At 42.7% G+C, this 18,340-nt stretch overlaps 1 protein-coding gene across 1 annotated transcript in view; it reads left to right on the forward strand.

Moving 5' to 3' along the window:
• LOC139421735 (RNA binding protein fox-1 homolog 1-like) overlaps positions 1–11,202 on the forward strand; it is a 78,660-nt gene extending 67,458 nt beyond the window's left edge. Inside the window, exons 10-11 of the mRNA XM_071172855.1 lie at positions 7,308–7,383; positions 11,026–11,202. Coding sequence (XP_071028956.1) covers positions 7,308–7,383; positions 11,026–11,148 — 199 coding nt within the window. The 3' untranslated portion in view covers positions 11,149–11,202. The remainder of the gene's footprint in view (positions 1–7,307; positions 7,384–11,025) is intronic.
• Positions 11,203–18,340: the final 7,138 nt, after the last annotated feature.

Genomic DNA, 18,340 nt, shown 5'->3' on the forward strand with positions numbered 1-18,340 from the left:
AGAGACTGTACTGTAGGTCAGCATAGTAGAGACTGTACTGTAGGTCAGTATAGTAGAGACTGTACTGTAGGTCAGTATAGTAGAGACTGTACTGTATGTCAGTATAGTAGAGACTTTACTGTAGGTCAGTATGGTAGAGACTGTAGGTCAGTATAGTAGAGACTGTAGGTCAGTATATTAGAGACTGTACTTTAGGTCAGTATAGTAGAGACTGTAGGTCAGTATAGTAGAGACTGTACTGTAAGTCAGTATCGTAGAGACTGTAGGTCAGTATAGTAGAGACTGTAGGTCAGTATAGTAGAGACTGTACTGTAGGTCAGTATGGTAGAGACTGTACTGTAGGTCAGTATGGTGGAGACTGTAGGTCAGTATGGTAGAGACTGTAGGTCAGTATAGTAGAGACTGTAGGTCAGTATATTAGAGACTGTACTTTAGGTCAGTATAGTAGAGACTGTAGGTCAGTATAGTAGAGACTGTACTGTAAGTCAGTATCGTAGAGACTGTAGGTCAGTATAGTAGAGACTGTACTGTAGGTCAGTATGGTAGAGACTGTACTGTAGGTCAGTATGGTGGAGACTGTAGGTCAGTATGGTAGAGACTGTAGGTCAGTATAGTAGAGACTGTAGGTCAGTATGTTAGAGACTGTACTGTAGGTCAGTATAGTAGAGACTGTACTGTAGGTCAGTATGGTAGAGACTGTACTGTAGGTCAGTATAGTAGAGACTGTACTGTCGGTCAGTATAGTAGAGACTGTAGGTCAGTATAGTAGAGACTGTAGGTCAGTATAGTAGAGACTGTACTGTAGGTCAGTATAATAGAGACTGTACTGTAGGTCAGTATAGTAGAGACTGTACTGTAGGTCGGTATGGTAGAGACTGCACTGTAGGTCAGTATAGTAGAGACTGTACTGTAGGTCAGTATGATAGAGACTGTACTGTAGGTCAGTATAGTAGAGACTGTAGGTCAGTATAATAGAGACTGTAAGTCAGTATAGTAGAGACTGTACTGTAGGTCGGTATGGTAGAGACTGTACTGTAGGTCAGTATAGTAGAGACTGTACTATAGGTCAGTATAGTAGAGACTGTACTGTAGGTCAGTATGGTAGAGACTGTACTGTAGGTCAGTATAGTAGAGACTGTAGGTCAGTATAGTAGAGACTGTGCTGTAGGTCAGTATGGTAGAGACTGTAGGTCAGTATAGTAGAGACTGTACTGTAGGTCAGTATAGTAGAGACTGTAGGTCAGTATAGTAGAGACTGTACTGTAGGTCAGTATAGTAGAGACTGTACTGTAGGTCAGTATAGTAGAGACTGTACTGTAGGTCAGTATAGTAGAGACTGTACTGTATGTCAGTATAGTAGAGACTTTACTGTAGGTCAGTATGGTAGAGACTGTAGGTCAGTATAGTAGAGACTGTAGGTCAGTATATTAGAGACTGTACTTTAGGTCAGTATAGTAGAGACTGTAGGTCAGTATAGTAGAGACTGTACTGTAAGTCAGTATCGTAGAGACTGTAGGTCAGTATAGTAGAGACTGTAGGTCAGTATAGTAGAGACTGTACTGTAGGTCAGTATGGTAGAGACTGTACTGTAGGTCAGTATGGTGGAGACTGTAGGTCAGTATGGTAGAGACTGTAGGTCAGTATAGTAGAGACTGTAGGTCAGTATGTTAGAGACTGTACTGTAGGTCAGTATAGTAGAGACTGTACTGTAGGTCAGTATGGTAGAGACTGTACTGTAGGTCAGTATAGTAGAGACTGTACTGTCGGTCAGTATAGTAGAGACTGTAGGTCAGTATAGTAGAGACTGTAGGTCAGTATAGTAGAGACTGTACTGTAGGTCAGTATAATAGAGACTGTACTGTAGGTCAGTATAGTAGAGACTGTACTGTAGGTCGGTATGGTAGAGACTGCACTGTAGGTCAGTATAGTAGAGACTGTACTGTAGGTCAGTGTGATAGAGACTGTACTGTAGGTCAGTATAGTAGAGACTGTAGGTCAGTATAATAGAGACTGTAAGTCAGTATAGTAGAGACTGTACTGTAGGTCGGTATGGTAGAGACTGTACTGTAGGTCAGTATAGTAGAGACTGTACTATAGGTCAGTATAGTAGAGACTGTACTGTAGGTCAGTATGGTAGAGACTGTAGGTCAGTACAGTAGAGACTGTACTGTAGGTCAGTATGATAGAGACTGTACTGTGGGTCAGTATAATAGAGACTGTAGGTCAGTATGGTAGAGACTGTAAGTCAGTATGGTAGAGACTGTAGGTCAGTATAATAGAGACTGTAGGTCAGTATGGTAGAGACTGTAGGTCAGTATAATAGAGCAGGTTGGTGAGACTTTGAAGAACAACGTCCAAATGTATTGGGGATTAACACACACACACAGACATACGCACACACACACTCAAACACACATGCACAATGTCCAAAACTAATGGGAATTAACAGAGCCTATGCAAATCAGCTTATTTATATTTGCAAGCCAGGCTGCTGATTGGCTGTTATCAGTATGCGCGGGCAGTCAGGCTCAGAGGGGGAGATTAGAACTCAGCTATCGCCAACGCTTCTGCTCGCTGCCCCTCGGAACTCTGGGATATGGAACCGCTCTCTGGGGGTTTTAGTTTTACCATGTCTGTCTGTCTCTCTCTCTGTGTCTGTCTGTCTGTCTGTCTTTCTCCCTGTCCTTCTGTCCGTCCGTCTCTGTGTCTGTCTCTCTGTCTCTCTCTGTCTCTGTCTCTCTCTCTCTCTTTCTGTCTCTCTCTCTGTGTCTGTCTGTCTGTCTGTCTGTCTGTCTGTCTGTCTGTCTGTCTGTCTGTCTGTCTTTCTTTCATTCTTTCATTCTTTCTCTCTAACTGTTCTACCTCCCTATCTATGTCCCTCTAACTCTGTTCTACCTCTCTATCTCTGTCCCTCTAACTCTGTTCTACCTCTCTATCTCTGTCCCTCTAACTCTGTTCTACCTCTCTATCTCTGTCCCTCTAACTCTGTTCTACCTCTCTATCTCTGTCCCTCTAACTCTGTTCTACCTCTCTATCTCTGTCCCTCTAACTCTGTTCTACCTCTCTATCTCTGTCCCTCTAACTCTGTTCTACCTCTGTCCCTCTAACTCTGTTCTTCCTCTCTATCTCTGTCCCTCTAACTCTGTTCTACCTCTCTATCTCTGTCCCTCTAACTCTGTTCTACCTCTCTATCTCTGTCCCTCTAACTCTGTTCTACCTCTCTATCTCTGTCCCTCTAACTCTGTTCTACCTCTGTCCCTCTAACTCTGTTCTTCCTCTCTATCTCTGTCCCTCTAACTCTGTTCTACCTCTCTATCTCTGTCCCTCTAACTCTGTTCTACCTCTCTATCTCTGTCCCTCTAACTCTGTTCTTCCTCTCTATCTCTGTCCCTCTAACTCTGTTCTACCTCTCTATCTCTGTCCCTCTAACTCTGTTCTACCTCTCTATCTCTGTCCCTCTAACTCTGTTCTACCTCTGTCCCTCTAACTCTGTTCTTCCTCTCTATCTCTGTCCCTCTAACTCTGTTCTACCTCTCTATCTCTGTCCCTCTAACTCTGTTCTACCTCTCTATCTCTGTCCCTCTAACTCTGTTCTTCCTCTCTATCTCTGTCCCTCTAACTCTGTTCTACCTCTCTATCTCTGTCCCTCTAACTCTGTTCTACCTCTCTATCTATGTCCCTCTAACTCTGTTCTACCTCTCTATCTATGTCCCTCTAACTCTGTTCTACCTCTCTATCTCTGTCCCTCTAACTCTGTTCTTCCTCTCTATCTCTGTCCCTCTAACTCTGTTCTACCTCTCTATCTCTGTCCCTCTAACTCTGTTCTACCTCTCTATCTATGTCCCTCTAACTCTGTTCTACCTCTCTATCTCTGTCCCTCTAACTCTGTTCTACACCTCTATCTATGTCCCTCTAACTCTGTTCTACCTCTCTATCTCTGTCCCTCTAACTCTGTTCTACCTCTCTATCTCTGTCCCTCTAACTCTGTTCTACCTCTCTATCTCTGTCCCTCTAACTCTGTTCTACCTCTCTCTCTCTGTCCCTCTAACTCTGTTCTACACCTCTATCTATGTCCCTCTAACTCTGTTCTACCTCTCTATCTCTGTCCCTCTAACTCTGTTCTACCTCTCTATCTCTGTCCCTCTAACTCTGTTCTACCTCTCTCTCTCTGTCCCTCTAACTCTGTTCTACCTCTCTCTCTCTGTCCCTCTAACTCTGTTCTGTTTCTCTCTCTCTGTCCCTCTAACTCTGTTCTGTCTCTCTATCTCTGTCCCTCTAACTCTGTTCTGTCTCTCTATCTCTGTCCCTCTAACTCTGTTCTGTCTCTCTATCTCTGTCCCTCTAACTCTTGTTTGTTTTCTCTTTCTTTGTCTGTCTGTCTGTCTTACTGTCTGTCTGTCTTACTGTCTGTCTGTCTCTCTCAACATGAAAAAGTAACCAATCCTTTTCTTGTTAGGGTAAAACCTGCTGTTATTCACTATGACATTTACAGCCAACGTTATTCTATGTTTTTATTTCTTATGAAACGTGTTGAGATGTAGTAGGAAAGGAGGTTATTACATTTTTGTGTAACTGTGTTTCATACATTCACAGATGCTGACTCTTCTGTTTCTGCACTGAGATGGCTGTTACATGTAACTGTGTTTCATACATTCACAGATGCTGAGTCTTCTGTTTCTGCACTGAGATGGCTGTTACATGTAACTGTGTTTCATACATTCACAGATGCTGAGTCTTCTGTTTCTGCACTGAGATGGCTGTTACATGTAACTGTGTTTCATACATTCACAGATGCTGAGTCTTCTGTTTCTGCACTGAGATGGCTGTTACATGTAACTGTGTTTCATACATTCACAGATGCTGAGTCCTCTGTTTCTGCACTGAGATGGCTGTTACATGTAACTGTGTTTCATACATTCACAGATGCTGAGTCTTCTGTTTCTGCACTGAGATGGCTGTTACATGTAACTGTGTTTCATACATTCACAGATGCTTAGTCTTCTGTTTCTGCACTGAGATGGCTGTTACGTGTAACTGTGTTTCATACATTCACAGATGCTGAGTCTTCTGTTTCTGCACTGAGATGGCTGTTACGTGTAACTGTGTTTCATACATTCACAGATGCTGTCTTCTGTTTCTGCACTGAGATGGCTGTTACATGTAACTGTGTTTCATACATTCACAGATGCTGAGTCTTCTGTTTCTGCACTGAGATGGCTGTTACATGTAACTGTGTTTCATACATTCACAGATGCTGAGTCTTCTGTTTCTGCACTGAGATGGCTGTTACGTGTAACTGTGTTTCATACATTCACAGATGCTGAGTCTTCTGTTTCTGCTCTGAGATGGCTGTTACGTGTAACTGTGTTTCATACATTCACAGATGCTGAGTCTTCTGTTTCTGCACTGAGATGGCTGTTACATGTAACTGTGTTTCATACATTCACAGATGCTGAGTCTTCTGTTTCTGCACTGAGATGGCTGTTACGTGTAACTGTGTTTCATACATTCACAGATGCTGAGTCCTCTGTTTCTGCACTGAGATGGCTGTTACGTGTAACTGTGTTTCATACATTCACAGATGCTGAGTCCTCTGTTTCTGCACTGAGATGGCTGTTACGTGTAACTGTGTTTCATACATTCACAGATGCTGAGTCTTCTGTTTCTGCACTGAGATGGCTGTTACATGTAACTGTGTTTCAGACATTCACAGATGCTGAGTCCTCTGTTTCTGCACTGAGATGGCTGTTACGTGTAACTGTGTTTCATACATTCACTGATGCTGAGTCTTCTGTTTCTGCACTGAGATGGCTGTTACGTGTAACTGTGTTTCATACATTCACAGATGCTGAGTCTTCTGTTTCTGCACTGAGATGGCTGTTACGTGTAACTGTGTTTCATACATTCACAGATGCTGAGTCCTCTGTTTCTGCACTGAGATGGCTGTTACATGTAACTGTGTTTCATACATTCACAGATGCTGAGTCTTCTGTTTCTGCACTGAGATGGCTGTTACATGTAACTGTGTTTCATACATTCACAGATGCTGAGTCTTCTGTTTCTGCACTGAGATGGCTGTTACATGTAACTGTGTTTCAGACATTCACAGATGCTGAGTCTTCTGTTTCTGCACTGAGATGGCTGTTACATGTAACTGTGTTTCATACATTCAAAGATGCTGAGTCTTCTGTTTCTGCACTGAGATGGCTGTTACATGTAACTGTGTTTCATACATTCACAGATGCTTAGTCTTCTGTTTCTGCACTGAGATGGCTGTTATATGTAACTGTGTTTCATACATTCACAGATGCTGAGTCTTCTGTTTCTGCACTGAGATGGCTGTTACGTGTAACTGTGTTTCATACATTCACAGATGCTGAGTCTTCTGTTTCTGCACTGAGATGGCTGTTACGTGTAACTGTGTTTCATACATTCACAGATGCTGAGTCCTCTGTTTCTGCACTGAGATGGCTGTTACGTGTAACTGTGTTTCATACATTCACAGATGCTGAGTCTTCTGTTTCTGCACTGAGATGGCTGTTACATGTAACTGTGTTTCATACATTCACAGATGCTGAGTCTTCTGTTTCTGCACTGAGATGGCTGTTACATGTAACTGTGTTTCAGACATTCACAGATGCTGAGTCTTCTTTTTCTGCACTGAGATGGCTGTTACATGTAACTGTGTTTCATACATTCAAAGATGCTGAGTCTTCTGTTTCTGCACTGAGATGGCTGTTACATGTAACTGTGTTTCATACATTCACAGATGCTTAGTCTTCTGTTTCTGCACTGAGATGGCTGTTATATGTAACTGTGTTTCATACATTCACAGATGCTGAGTCCTCTGTTTCTGCACTGAGATGGCTGTTACGTGTAACTGTGTTTCATACATTCACAGATGCTGAGTCTTCTGTTTCTGCACTGAGATGGCTGTTACATGTAACTGTGTTTCATACATTCACAGATGCTGAGTCTTCTGTTTCTGCACTGAGATGGCTGTTACATGTAACTGTGTTTCAGACATTCACAGATGCTGAGTCCTCTGTTTCTGCACTGAGATGGCTGTTACGTGTAACTGTATTTCATACATTCACAGATGCTGAGTCCTCTGTTTCTGCACTGAGATGGCTGTTACATGTAACTTTGACTCCATTCAAATGAATCCTAAGAGTTACAGAACACGTACAAGACATGGATGTACTGTGTGTGAGTTTATGTGTGTGTGTTTATGTGTGTGTGTGTGTGTGTCTGGTTTTGATGATGGGTACTGATGGTGTTTGTTGTTGTCTCATGTGTTTCCATAGTTACGGACCAGTATATGCTGCGGACCCCTACAACCACCCACTTGCTCCAGCAGCCACATACAGCATTGGTGCCATGGTAAAATACACACACACCTCTTTCTGTCTCCTCTTCCTTACTTCTCTCTCTGTCTCCCCGTCCTTCCTCCTCTCTCTCTCCTTCCTTCCTCCTCTCTCTCCTTCCTCCTCTCACTCTGTCTCTCCTTCCTCCTCTCTCTCTGTCTCCTCTTCCTTCCTCTCTCTCTCTCTCTCTCTCTCTCTCTCTCTCCTTCCTTCCTCCTCTCTCTCTGTCTCCTCTTCCTCCTCTCTCTCTGTCTCTCCTTCCTTCCTCCTCTCTCTCGATCTCCCCTTCCTTCCTTCCTCCTCTCTCTCGGTCTCCCCTTCCTTCTCTCTCTCTCCTTCCTTCCTCCTCTCTCTCTCTCCTTCCTTCCTCCTCTCTCTCTGTCTCTCCTTCCTCCTCTCCTCTCTTGCCATCAGGTGTTTTTTCATTCTCTCTTGCTTTTCTGTGTTTCCTTGTCTTTCTCCGTTCATCCACCTCTCCCTCATTCTGTCCCTCTTCACCTCTCCCTCCCTCTCCCTGAGGGACAGACAGACGGGCGGGCAGGCGGACAGACAGACAGACAGACAGACAGACAGACGGGTGGATGGGTGGGCGGACAGACAGACAGACAGACAGACGGGCGGGCAGGCGGACAGACAGACAGACAGACAGACGGGTGGGTGGGCGGGCAGGCAGGCAGGCGGACAGACAGACAGACGGGCGGGCAGGCGGACAGACAGACAGACAGACAGACGGGCGGGCAGGCGGACAGACAGACAGACAGACAGACAGACGGGCAGGCAGGCGGACAGACAGACGGGCGGGCAGGCGGACAGACAGACAGACACATCTACTCCACTAACACAAGCATGGTGCATTGTTATGTGATTCCGTCATACACAACAAAACGAGCACGGTGTTGATGTTGTTGTTGTTACTGATGTTGTTATGTGATGTCTCCATGTATTAACCCCTTGTTTCTCACCCCTCTGAGTAGCCCCTGGCATGAAGGCCTGGCATGATGGCCTGGCATGTCTGTTGGCATGACTGGGTGCACGCTGCATGTGGGGGGGGCCATGGCTTCCCACTGGGTTTGTAACGGTAACCTAACAAACGGTAAATGGCAGATAGTTGGTCAGGAAGTAGTGCGTGGAGGGTATTCTACACACTTCACAAGTAGACTTAGACAAGAGCTTTACATATACAGTACATATCTTTACATATACAGTACATATACAGTACATATCTTTACATATACACTACATATCTTTACATATACAGTACATATCTTTACATATACAGTACATATCTTTACATATACAGTACATATACAGTACATATACAGTACACATACAGTACATATACAGTGCATATCTTTACATATACAGTACATATCTTTACATATAGAGTACATATCTTTACATATACAGTACATATACAGTACATATCTTTACATATACACTACATATCTTTACATATACAGTACATATCTTTACATATACAATACATATCTTTACATATACAGTACACATACAGTACATATACAGTACACATACAGTACATATACAGTACATATCTTTACATATACAGTACATATCTTTACATATAGAGTACATATCTTTACATATACAGTACACATACAGTACATATACAGTACATATACAGTACATATACAGTACATATCTTTACATAGCTTTGCATATACAGTACATATCTTTACATATACAGTACATATCTTTAAATATCTTTACATATACAGTACATATCTTTACATATACAGTACATATCTTTACATATAAAGTACATATCTTTACATATCCAGTACATATACAGTACATATACAGTACATATACAGTACATATCTTTACATAGCTTTGCATATACAGTACATATCTTTACATATACAGTACATATCTTTAAATAGCTTTACATATACAGTACATATACCGTACATATCTTTACATATACAGCACATATCTTTACATATACAGCACATATACAGTACATATCTTTACATATACAGTACATATATTTACATAGCTTTGCATATACAGTACATATCTTTACATATACAGTACATATATGTACATATACATTACATATATGTACATATACAGTTCATATATTTACATATCTTTACATATACAGTACATATATGTACATGTACAGTACATATATTTACATATACAGTACATATGCAGTACATACAGTACATATACAGTACATATCTTTACATATACAGTACATATACAGTACATATACAGTACATATACAGTACATATCTTTACATATACAGTACATATACAGTGCATATACAGTACATATACAGCACATATACAGTACATATACAGTACATATCTTTACATATACAGTACATATCTTTACATATCTTTACATATACAGTACATATATTTACATATACAGTACATATACAGTACATATATTTAGATATCTTTACATATCTTTACATATACAGTACATATATGTACATATACAGTACATATCTTTACATATACAGTACATATGCAGTACATACAGTACATATACAGTACATATACAGTACATATCTTTACATATACAGTACATATACAGTGCATATACAGTACATATACAGCACATATACAGTACATATACAGTACATATCTTTACATATACAGTACATATCTTTACATATCTTTACATATACAGTACATATATTTACATATACAGTACATATACAGTACATATATTTACATATCTTTACATATCGTTACATATACAGTACATATATGTACATATACAGTACATATCTTTACATATACAGTACATATGCAGTACATACCGTACATATACAGTACATATCTTTACATATACAGTACATATTTGTACATATAGGGTACATATATTTACATGTACAGTACATATCTTTACATATACAGTACATATGCAGTACATACAGTACATATACAGTACATATATTTACATATACAGTAAATATATTTACATATACATGACATATCTTTACATATCTTTACATATACAGTACATGTACAGTACATATCTTTACATATACAGTACATATCTTTACATATACAGTACATATACAATACATATCTTTACATATACAGTACATATCTTTACATATACAGTACATATCTGTACACATACAGTACATATCTTTACATATACAGTACATATCTTTACATATACAATACATATCTTTACATATACAGTACATATCTTTACATTTACAGTACATATACAGTACATATACAGTACATATCTTTACATATATAGTACATATCTTTACATATATAGTACATATCTTTAGGGATGTTGTTTGCATAGAATTAGAGAAGAATATCTCTATATTTACGCGTGTGTTTCAGAATGCTTTACATACAGTTTATCTCTATGGTTACCTGTGTGTTTCAGAATGATTTACATACAGTATAACTATATGGTTACCTGTGTGTTTCAGAATGCTATACATACAGTTTATCTCTGAGTTCTTACATGATCTCTATGGTTACGTGTGCGTTTCAGAATGCTTACATTATCTCTATGGTTACGTGTGCATTTCAGACTGCTTACATTATCTCTATGATTACATGTGCGTTTCAGAATGCTTACATTACCTCTATGGTTACGTGTGCGTTTCAGAATGCTTACAGTATCTCTATGGTTACGTGTGTGTTTCAGAATCCGTTTGCCCCGTTGGCTGATGCCAAGACGAGGAGTCATGCAGACGACGTGGGGCTGGTGTTGTCCTCCCTGCAGGCTAGTATATACAGGGGAGGTTACAGCCGCTTCGCCCCATACTAGCCCACCAACCAACCTCCCCACAACCAAACAACAACCAATAACTACCCTACCAACCAACCAACCTACCCTAAAACCATACAACAACCAATTACTACCCTACCAACCAACCAACCTCCCCACAACCAAACAACTTCAAATCCTTTCTGACAGGGATACAACCGAGCGACCAACCAACCAACCGACCAACCAACAAACAAACCACACAACCAACAAACTAGTATGTGAGTGAGACAGACAGAGAGAGTGAGAGACAGAGAGAGAGAGAGACAGAGAAATAACTTTGAGGCCTGGGTATTGCAATATATGCTGTTGAGCATGATTTTAGCAGCTCCTAAGAGAGAGGGAAGTCAGTCAACTAAAAAAAGGATATTTATACCTCAGATATGTTGTGTGCTGTTCATTTTGATACGGTGGGTTTTTAATTTGTAAAGGTTAGTAGATTGTCCGTGTTGGTAGAGCTACAGAAGAGCTACTAGATTTAAAACCTTACCATAGTAAAACAACACATTTTCAACTGTTAGGGCTTCGTGAAAAGACAAACCAATCCTGTAAAATACATCGTAGAATGTGATCCCGTTTCGTAAGAGTGTTTACATGATTCTAGGGTTCGGATTCCTTTGACATTCCTCTCTCTGTTAGCGTCTACGTTGTTTCCTAGCTACTGGGGTTAGGATTAGGAACGGGGTTAAAGTTAAGGACTGGGCAAGTGTTAGGGTTAGGATCAGGTTAGGATTAGGGTTAAGGTTGGGATTAGGTTAGGATTATGGTTAAGGTTGGGATTAGGTTAGGATTATGGTTAAGGTTGGGATTAGGTTAGGATTAGGGTTAAGGTTGGGGTTAGGTTAGGTTAGGATTGGGGTTAAAGTTAAGGACTGGGCAAGTGTTAGGATTAGGTTAGGATTGTGGTTAAGGTTGGGGTTAGGTTAGGATTATGGTTAAGGTTGGGGTTAGGTTAGGATTAGGGTGAAGGTTGGGATTAGGTTAGGATTAGGGTTAAGGTTGGGGTTAGGTTAGGTTAGGATTGGGGTTAAAGTTAAGGACTGGGCAAGTGTTATGGTTAGGATTAGGGTTAATGTTGGGATTAGGTTAGGATTAGGGTTAAGGTTGGGGTTAGTTTAGGGCTGAAGCTCAGGGTTAGGATTAAGTTTAGGGTTGGGGAGGTGGGGGTAAAATGGGGTACTAGAAAGGCACGAAAGGTTGCAAGATCGAGTCCCCCTGCAGACAAGGTGAAAATCTGTCGTTCTGCCCCTGAACAAGGCAGTTAACCCAATGTTCCTAGGCCGTCATTGTAAATAAGAATTTGTTCTTAACTGACTTGCCTAGTTAAATAAAGTTAAAATAGAAATGAGACCAGGTGATGGGATAGAGAGATGGAGGGGAGGTGGGGGTAAAATGGGGTACTATAAACCCACAACACAGTGCTGTGTCATTATTAGACCAGGTGATGGGAAAGAGAGAGATGGAGGGGAGTAGTTGTGTGTGAATGATGCGTAGTCGGCAGCGTGCTAGCTGAACAGCGAGGACGTTGATGTGTGGATTAGATCATGATGGTTGTGATTGTCATCGTTTATCACTCAAAGCCAAAGGTTCAGATGTTCCCGGGGTTTTCCATCTGTGTGTGCAGTCAGATTTTTACAGAGAATAACTTATTATGGTTAGAGGACAAAGAGTCTGCTTCCCAAACGGACCCCTATTCCCTATATAGGGCCCTATATGCCTCTGGTCAAAGTAGTGCACTATGTAGGGAATAGGGTGCCATAGGGCCCTGTTCAACGTAGTGCACTATATAGGGAATAGGGTGCCATAGGGCCCTGTTCAAAGTAGTGCACTATATAGGGAATAGGGTGCCATAGGGCCCTGTTCAAAGGGATGCACTATGTAGGGAATAGGGTGCCATAGGGCCCTGTTCAACGTAGTGCACTATATAGGGAATAGGGTGCCATAGGGCCCTGTTCAAAGGGGTGCACTATGTAGGGAATAGGGTGCCATAGGGCCCTGTTCAAAGGAGTGCACTATGTAGGGAATAGGGTGCCATTTGGGAGGCATGTAGTCTTTTTCTCCATGTAGGGTTTACTGTTGAAACCATCATCTAGTCCCTTTAGTCAAAACCCTTTATATAGATATAGGTTATCCCATAGTAATAATAATGATACTGGGACAGATGTCGTTTTTATAGAAATTACAGTATATCCATTGATATAGTTGCAGACTTTTATATTATGGGAGAGAATTTAAAAAATATAAAAAAATGTCTATATTACCTTTTGTGTTTCGTTTTTTTTTCTGTCCAGAAATTATACGACTATGATTATTTGTACCCGATGAAAATTGAACAAACAAAAAAAAATATATATATATATATATATACCAACAATGTATTAATGGAGACGTTTGAGCTGTGCAACGAAGGTGTTCTCTGAAAACACAAAAATACACGACTGTAATGTTTTAGTTGTAGGCTACAACACCAAGGGTTTGGGGAAAAATCTTTTCTCATTGTCTTTATGGAGTCGTCATGTCCAGATGGATCATGACTCTCTACAAGTAATGCAATCATAATGTACATACTGTCATGGCATTTTTTTGGGGGGGGGGGTCAGCTGTACTATTTTGCCGACACACACACAGCCTGTACACGGTCTTCACTACTACACGGCTGTGAAACATGTCAGTGTCCTTCCTATACGCTGTTGATGTTTGTTAGTTAGGCTTTTTGTTTTTGTTTACATTGACTTGTCTTTCCTTTGGGTTTTGATATCATTTGTAATGTGACCTCCTTTGTAATGTTATTTTCTAGAACTCAGCCTTTACACTTTGAAAAAAAAAACTGTTTGATTAATTAGAAATATATATGACTTGTGAGAAAAAAAAAGATGAGGTTTATGTAAATATGAAACATGAAGCTGTTGTTGATTTACAGTGCTCCAGGGGCTGAGAGAGGAAACGCCCAGCTCTCCTCACGCAGCTAAACACTTCCTTACACCCCTCTTTTCTTCCCCCCCCTCCCTCCTTTCCTCCCTCCTTTCCTTCCTCATTTCCTCCCCCCTCCATCCCTCTTTTCCTCCCCCCCACCCTCCCTCCTTTCCTCCCTCCTTTCCTCCCCCATCCCTTCCCCCTCCCTCCCTCCTTTCCTCCCTCCTTTCCTCCCCCCTCCCTCCCCCCTCCCTCCCTCCTTTCCTCCCTCCTTTCCTTCCTCCTTTCCTCCCCCCTCCCTCCCTCCTTTCCTCCCTCCTTTCCTCCCCCCTCCCTCCCCCTCCCTCCCTCCTTTCCTCCTCCCTCCCTCCCTCCCTCCTTTCCTCCCCCCTCCCTCCCTGCTTTCCTCCCTCCTTTCCTCCCCCCTCCCTCCCCCCTCCCTCCCTCCTTTCCTCCCCCCTCCCTCCCCCCTCCCTCCCTCCTTTCCTCCCTCCTTTCCTCCCCCCTCCCTCCCCCCTCCCTCCCTCCTTTCCTCCCTCCTTTCCTTCCTCCTTTCCTCCCCCCTCCCTCCCTCCTTTCCTCCCTCCTTTCCTCCCCCCTCCCTCCCCCTCCCTCCCTCCTTTCCTCCTCCCTCCCTCCCTCCCTCCTTTCCTCCCCCCTCCCTCCCTGCTTTCCTCCCTCCTTTCATCCCCCCTCCCTCCCCCCTCCCTCCCTCCTTTCCTCCCTCCTTTCCTCCCCCCTCCCTCCCCCTCCCTCCCTCCTTTCCTCCCTCCCTCCCTCCCTCCTTTCCTCCCTCCTTTCCTCCCCCCTCCCTCCCTCCCTCCCTCCCTCCTTTCCTCCCTCCTTTCTTCCTACACCTTGTTTACAAATGAACCTGATCAGAGGTGTTTGTTACATATCTCAGTTTTGTATTTATAAGAAGAAGAAAAATATTCAGAAATGCAACCCATGAAAAAGGCAGTGGCATCTGCAGGTTGTGGGATTTAGCCCCATCCTGCAGGTTCTGGGGTTAAGTCCCATTCTGTCTGCAGGTTGTGGGATTTAGCCCCATCCTGCAGGTTCTGGGGTTAAGTCCCATTCTGTCTGCAAGTTGTGGGATTTAGCCCCATCCTGCAGGTTCTGGGGTTAAGTCCCATTCTGTCTGCAGGTTGTGGGATTTAGCCCCATCCTGCAGGTTCTGGGGTTAAGTCCCATTCTGTCTGCAGGTTGTGGGATTTAGCCCCATCCTGCAGGTTCTGGGGGTTAAGTCCCATTCTGTCTGCAGGTTGTGGGATTTAGCCCCATCCTGCAGGTTCTGGGGTTAAGTCCCATTCTGTCTGCAGGTTGTGGGATTTAGCCCCATCCTGCAGGTTCTGGGGTTAAGTCCCATTCTGTCTGCAGGTTGTGGGATTTAGCCCCATCCTGCAGGTTCTGGGGTTAAGTCCCATCCTGTCTGCAGGTTGTGGGATTTAGCCCCATCCTGCAGGTTCTGGGGTTAAGTCCCATTCTGTCTGCAGGTTGTGGGATTTAGCCCCATCCTGCAGGTTCTGGGGTTAAGTCCCATTCTGTCTGCAGGTTGTGGGATTTAGCCCCATCCTGCAGGTTCTGGGGTTAAGTCCCATCCTGTCTGCAGGTTGTGGGATTTAGCCCCATCCTGCAGGTTCTGGGGTTAAGTCCCATTCTGTCTGCAGGTTGTGGGATTTAGCCCCATCCTGCAGGTTCTGGGGTTAAGTCCCATTCTGTCTGCAGGTTGTGGGATTTAGCCCCATCCTGCAGGTTCTGGGGTTAAGTCCCATCCTGTTGGCAGGTTGTGGGGTTTAGCACCATCCTGCAGATTCTGGGGGTTAAGTCCCTGGCCTGTGTTTGCTGAACCATCAGTGGGCATGGCAACACGAATCCTGGCTACACCACCGCGTGTCTCTGTCCCTACCCTCTACATCCTCTGCTTCCATAGGTGTTGTGATGAGATACCCCCTCCCCTGTCCTTGTATGTGCATGCACTATGGTTCTTCCACTTAACAATAACAATCAATAAAGTTTGTCAAGATAAGCAGACTGTCTGGGCTCTACTATATTATCACTCTGTTTTGATTTATTTCTTTACATTTTATGAAGGAAATTACCAGAGTTTCTCCTGTTCTGATCAGATGGAATTGAATTCCCACCTGGTCCAGAGATTCTCAGTTTCACAGGACCAACCAGGACCAACCCGTACCAACCAGGACCAACCAGGACCAACCAGGAACAAACAAGACCAACCAGGACCAACCAGGACCAACCAAGACCAACCAAGACCAACCAGGACCAAACAAGACCAACCAGGACCAACCAAGACCAACCAAGACCAACCAGGACAAACCAAGACCAACCAGGACCAACCAGTACCAACTAGGACCAAACAAGAGAGAATGGTGACTTGTGATTTAAGGTATTATTTCCAACCCAGGTATATTTAAAACCAGGTATAGTTCAGACCCAGGGAGGGGGAGCGGGAGCAGGCGTGACCCAGGTATATATCAGATCAGGTATATTTAAAACCAGGTATATATCAGATCAGGTATATTTAAAACCAGGTATATATCAGATCAGGTATAGTTCAGACCCAGGTATATTTAAAACCAGGTATATATCAGATCAGGTATATTTAAAATCAGGTATATATCAGATCAGGTATATTTAAAACCAGGTATATTTAAAATCAGGTATATATCAGATCAGGTATATTTAAAACCAGGTATATATCAGACCAGGTATATTTAAAACCAGGTATATATCAGATCAGGTATATTTAAAACCAGGTATATTTAAAATCAGGTATATATCAGATCAGGTATATTTAAAACCAGGTATATATCAGATCAGGTATATTTAAAACTAGGTATATATCAGATCAGGTATATTTAAAACCAGGTATATTTAAAATCAGGTATATATCAGATCAGGTATATTTAAAACCAGGTATATATCAGACCAGGTATATTTAAAACCAGGTATATATCAGATCAGGTATATTTAAAACCAGGTATATATCAGATCAGGTATATTTCAGAGACAGGTATATTTAAAACCAGGTATATATCAGATCAGGTATATTTAAAACTAGGTATATATCAGATCAGGTATATTTAAAACCAGGTATATATCAGATCAGGTATATTTAAAACCAGGTATATATCAGATCAGGTATATTTAAAACCAGGTATATATCAGATCAGGTATATTTAAAACCAGGTATATATCACATCAGGTATAGTTCAGACCCGGGTGTATTTAAAACCAGGTGTATATCAGATCAGGTATAGTTCAGAGACAGGTATATTTAAAACCAGGTATATTTAAAACCAGGTATATATCAGATCAGGTATATATCAGATCAGGTATATTTAAAACCAGGTATATATCAGATCAGGTATAGTTCAGAGACAGGTATATTTAAAACCATGTTAGGGTGAGTGAATGAGGACCCAAAAGCGAACTAACTTAAACAGAGCTTCTTTAATAACCAAACATAGGTAGGCTCAGATAGACCGGCAGATTCCGACAGGACAGGACAAGGTTACAGCAAACATGACGATAGTCTGGCTCAGGCATGAAACACAACAAACAAGAATCTGACAAGGACAGGAACAAAAACAGAGAGAGATATAGGGGACTAATCAGAGGGAAAAGGGGAACAGGTGGGAGAAGGGGTGACGAGGTAGTCAAGAGGAGACAAGGAACAGCTGGGGGAAAGCGGGGGAGAAAAGGTAACCTAATACGACCAGCAGAGGGAGACAGGGTGAAAGGAAAGGACAGAGAGACACAACATGACAATACATGACAGTACCCCCCCACTCACCGAGCGCCTCCTGGCGCACTCGAGGAGTAAACCTGGCGGCAACGGAGGAAATCCTCGATCAGCGCACGGTCCAGCACGTCCCGAGAGGGAACCCAACTCCTCTCCTCAGGACCGTACCCCTCCCAATCAACGAGGTACTGGTGACCACGGCCCCGAGGACGCATGTCCAAAATCCTGCGGACCCTGTAGATGGGTGCGCCCTCGACAAGGATGGGGGGGGGGGGGGGAAGACGAGCTGGGGCGCGAAGAACGGGCTTAATACAGGAGACATGGAAGACCGGGTGGACGCGACGAAGGTATCGCGGAAGAAGAAGTCGAACTGCGACAGGATTAATGACCCGAGAAATACGGAACGGACCAATGAACCGCGGGGTCAACTTGCGAGAAGCCGTCTTAAGGGGAAGGTTCTGAGTGGAGAGCCAAACTCTCTGACCGCGACAATATCTAGGACTCTTAGTTCTA

Source organism: Oncorhynchus clarkii, chromosome 12 (assembly GCF_045791955.1).
Source record: "Oncorhynchus clarkii lewisi isolate Uvic-CL-2024 chromosome 12, UVic_Ocla_1.0, whole genome shotgun sequence".
NCBI lineage: Eukaryota > Metazoa > Chordata > Actinopteri > Salmoniformes > Salmonidae > Oncorhynchus > Oncorhynchus clarkii.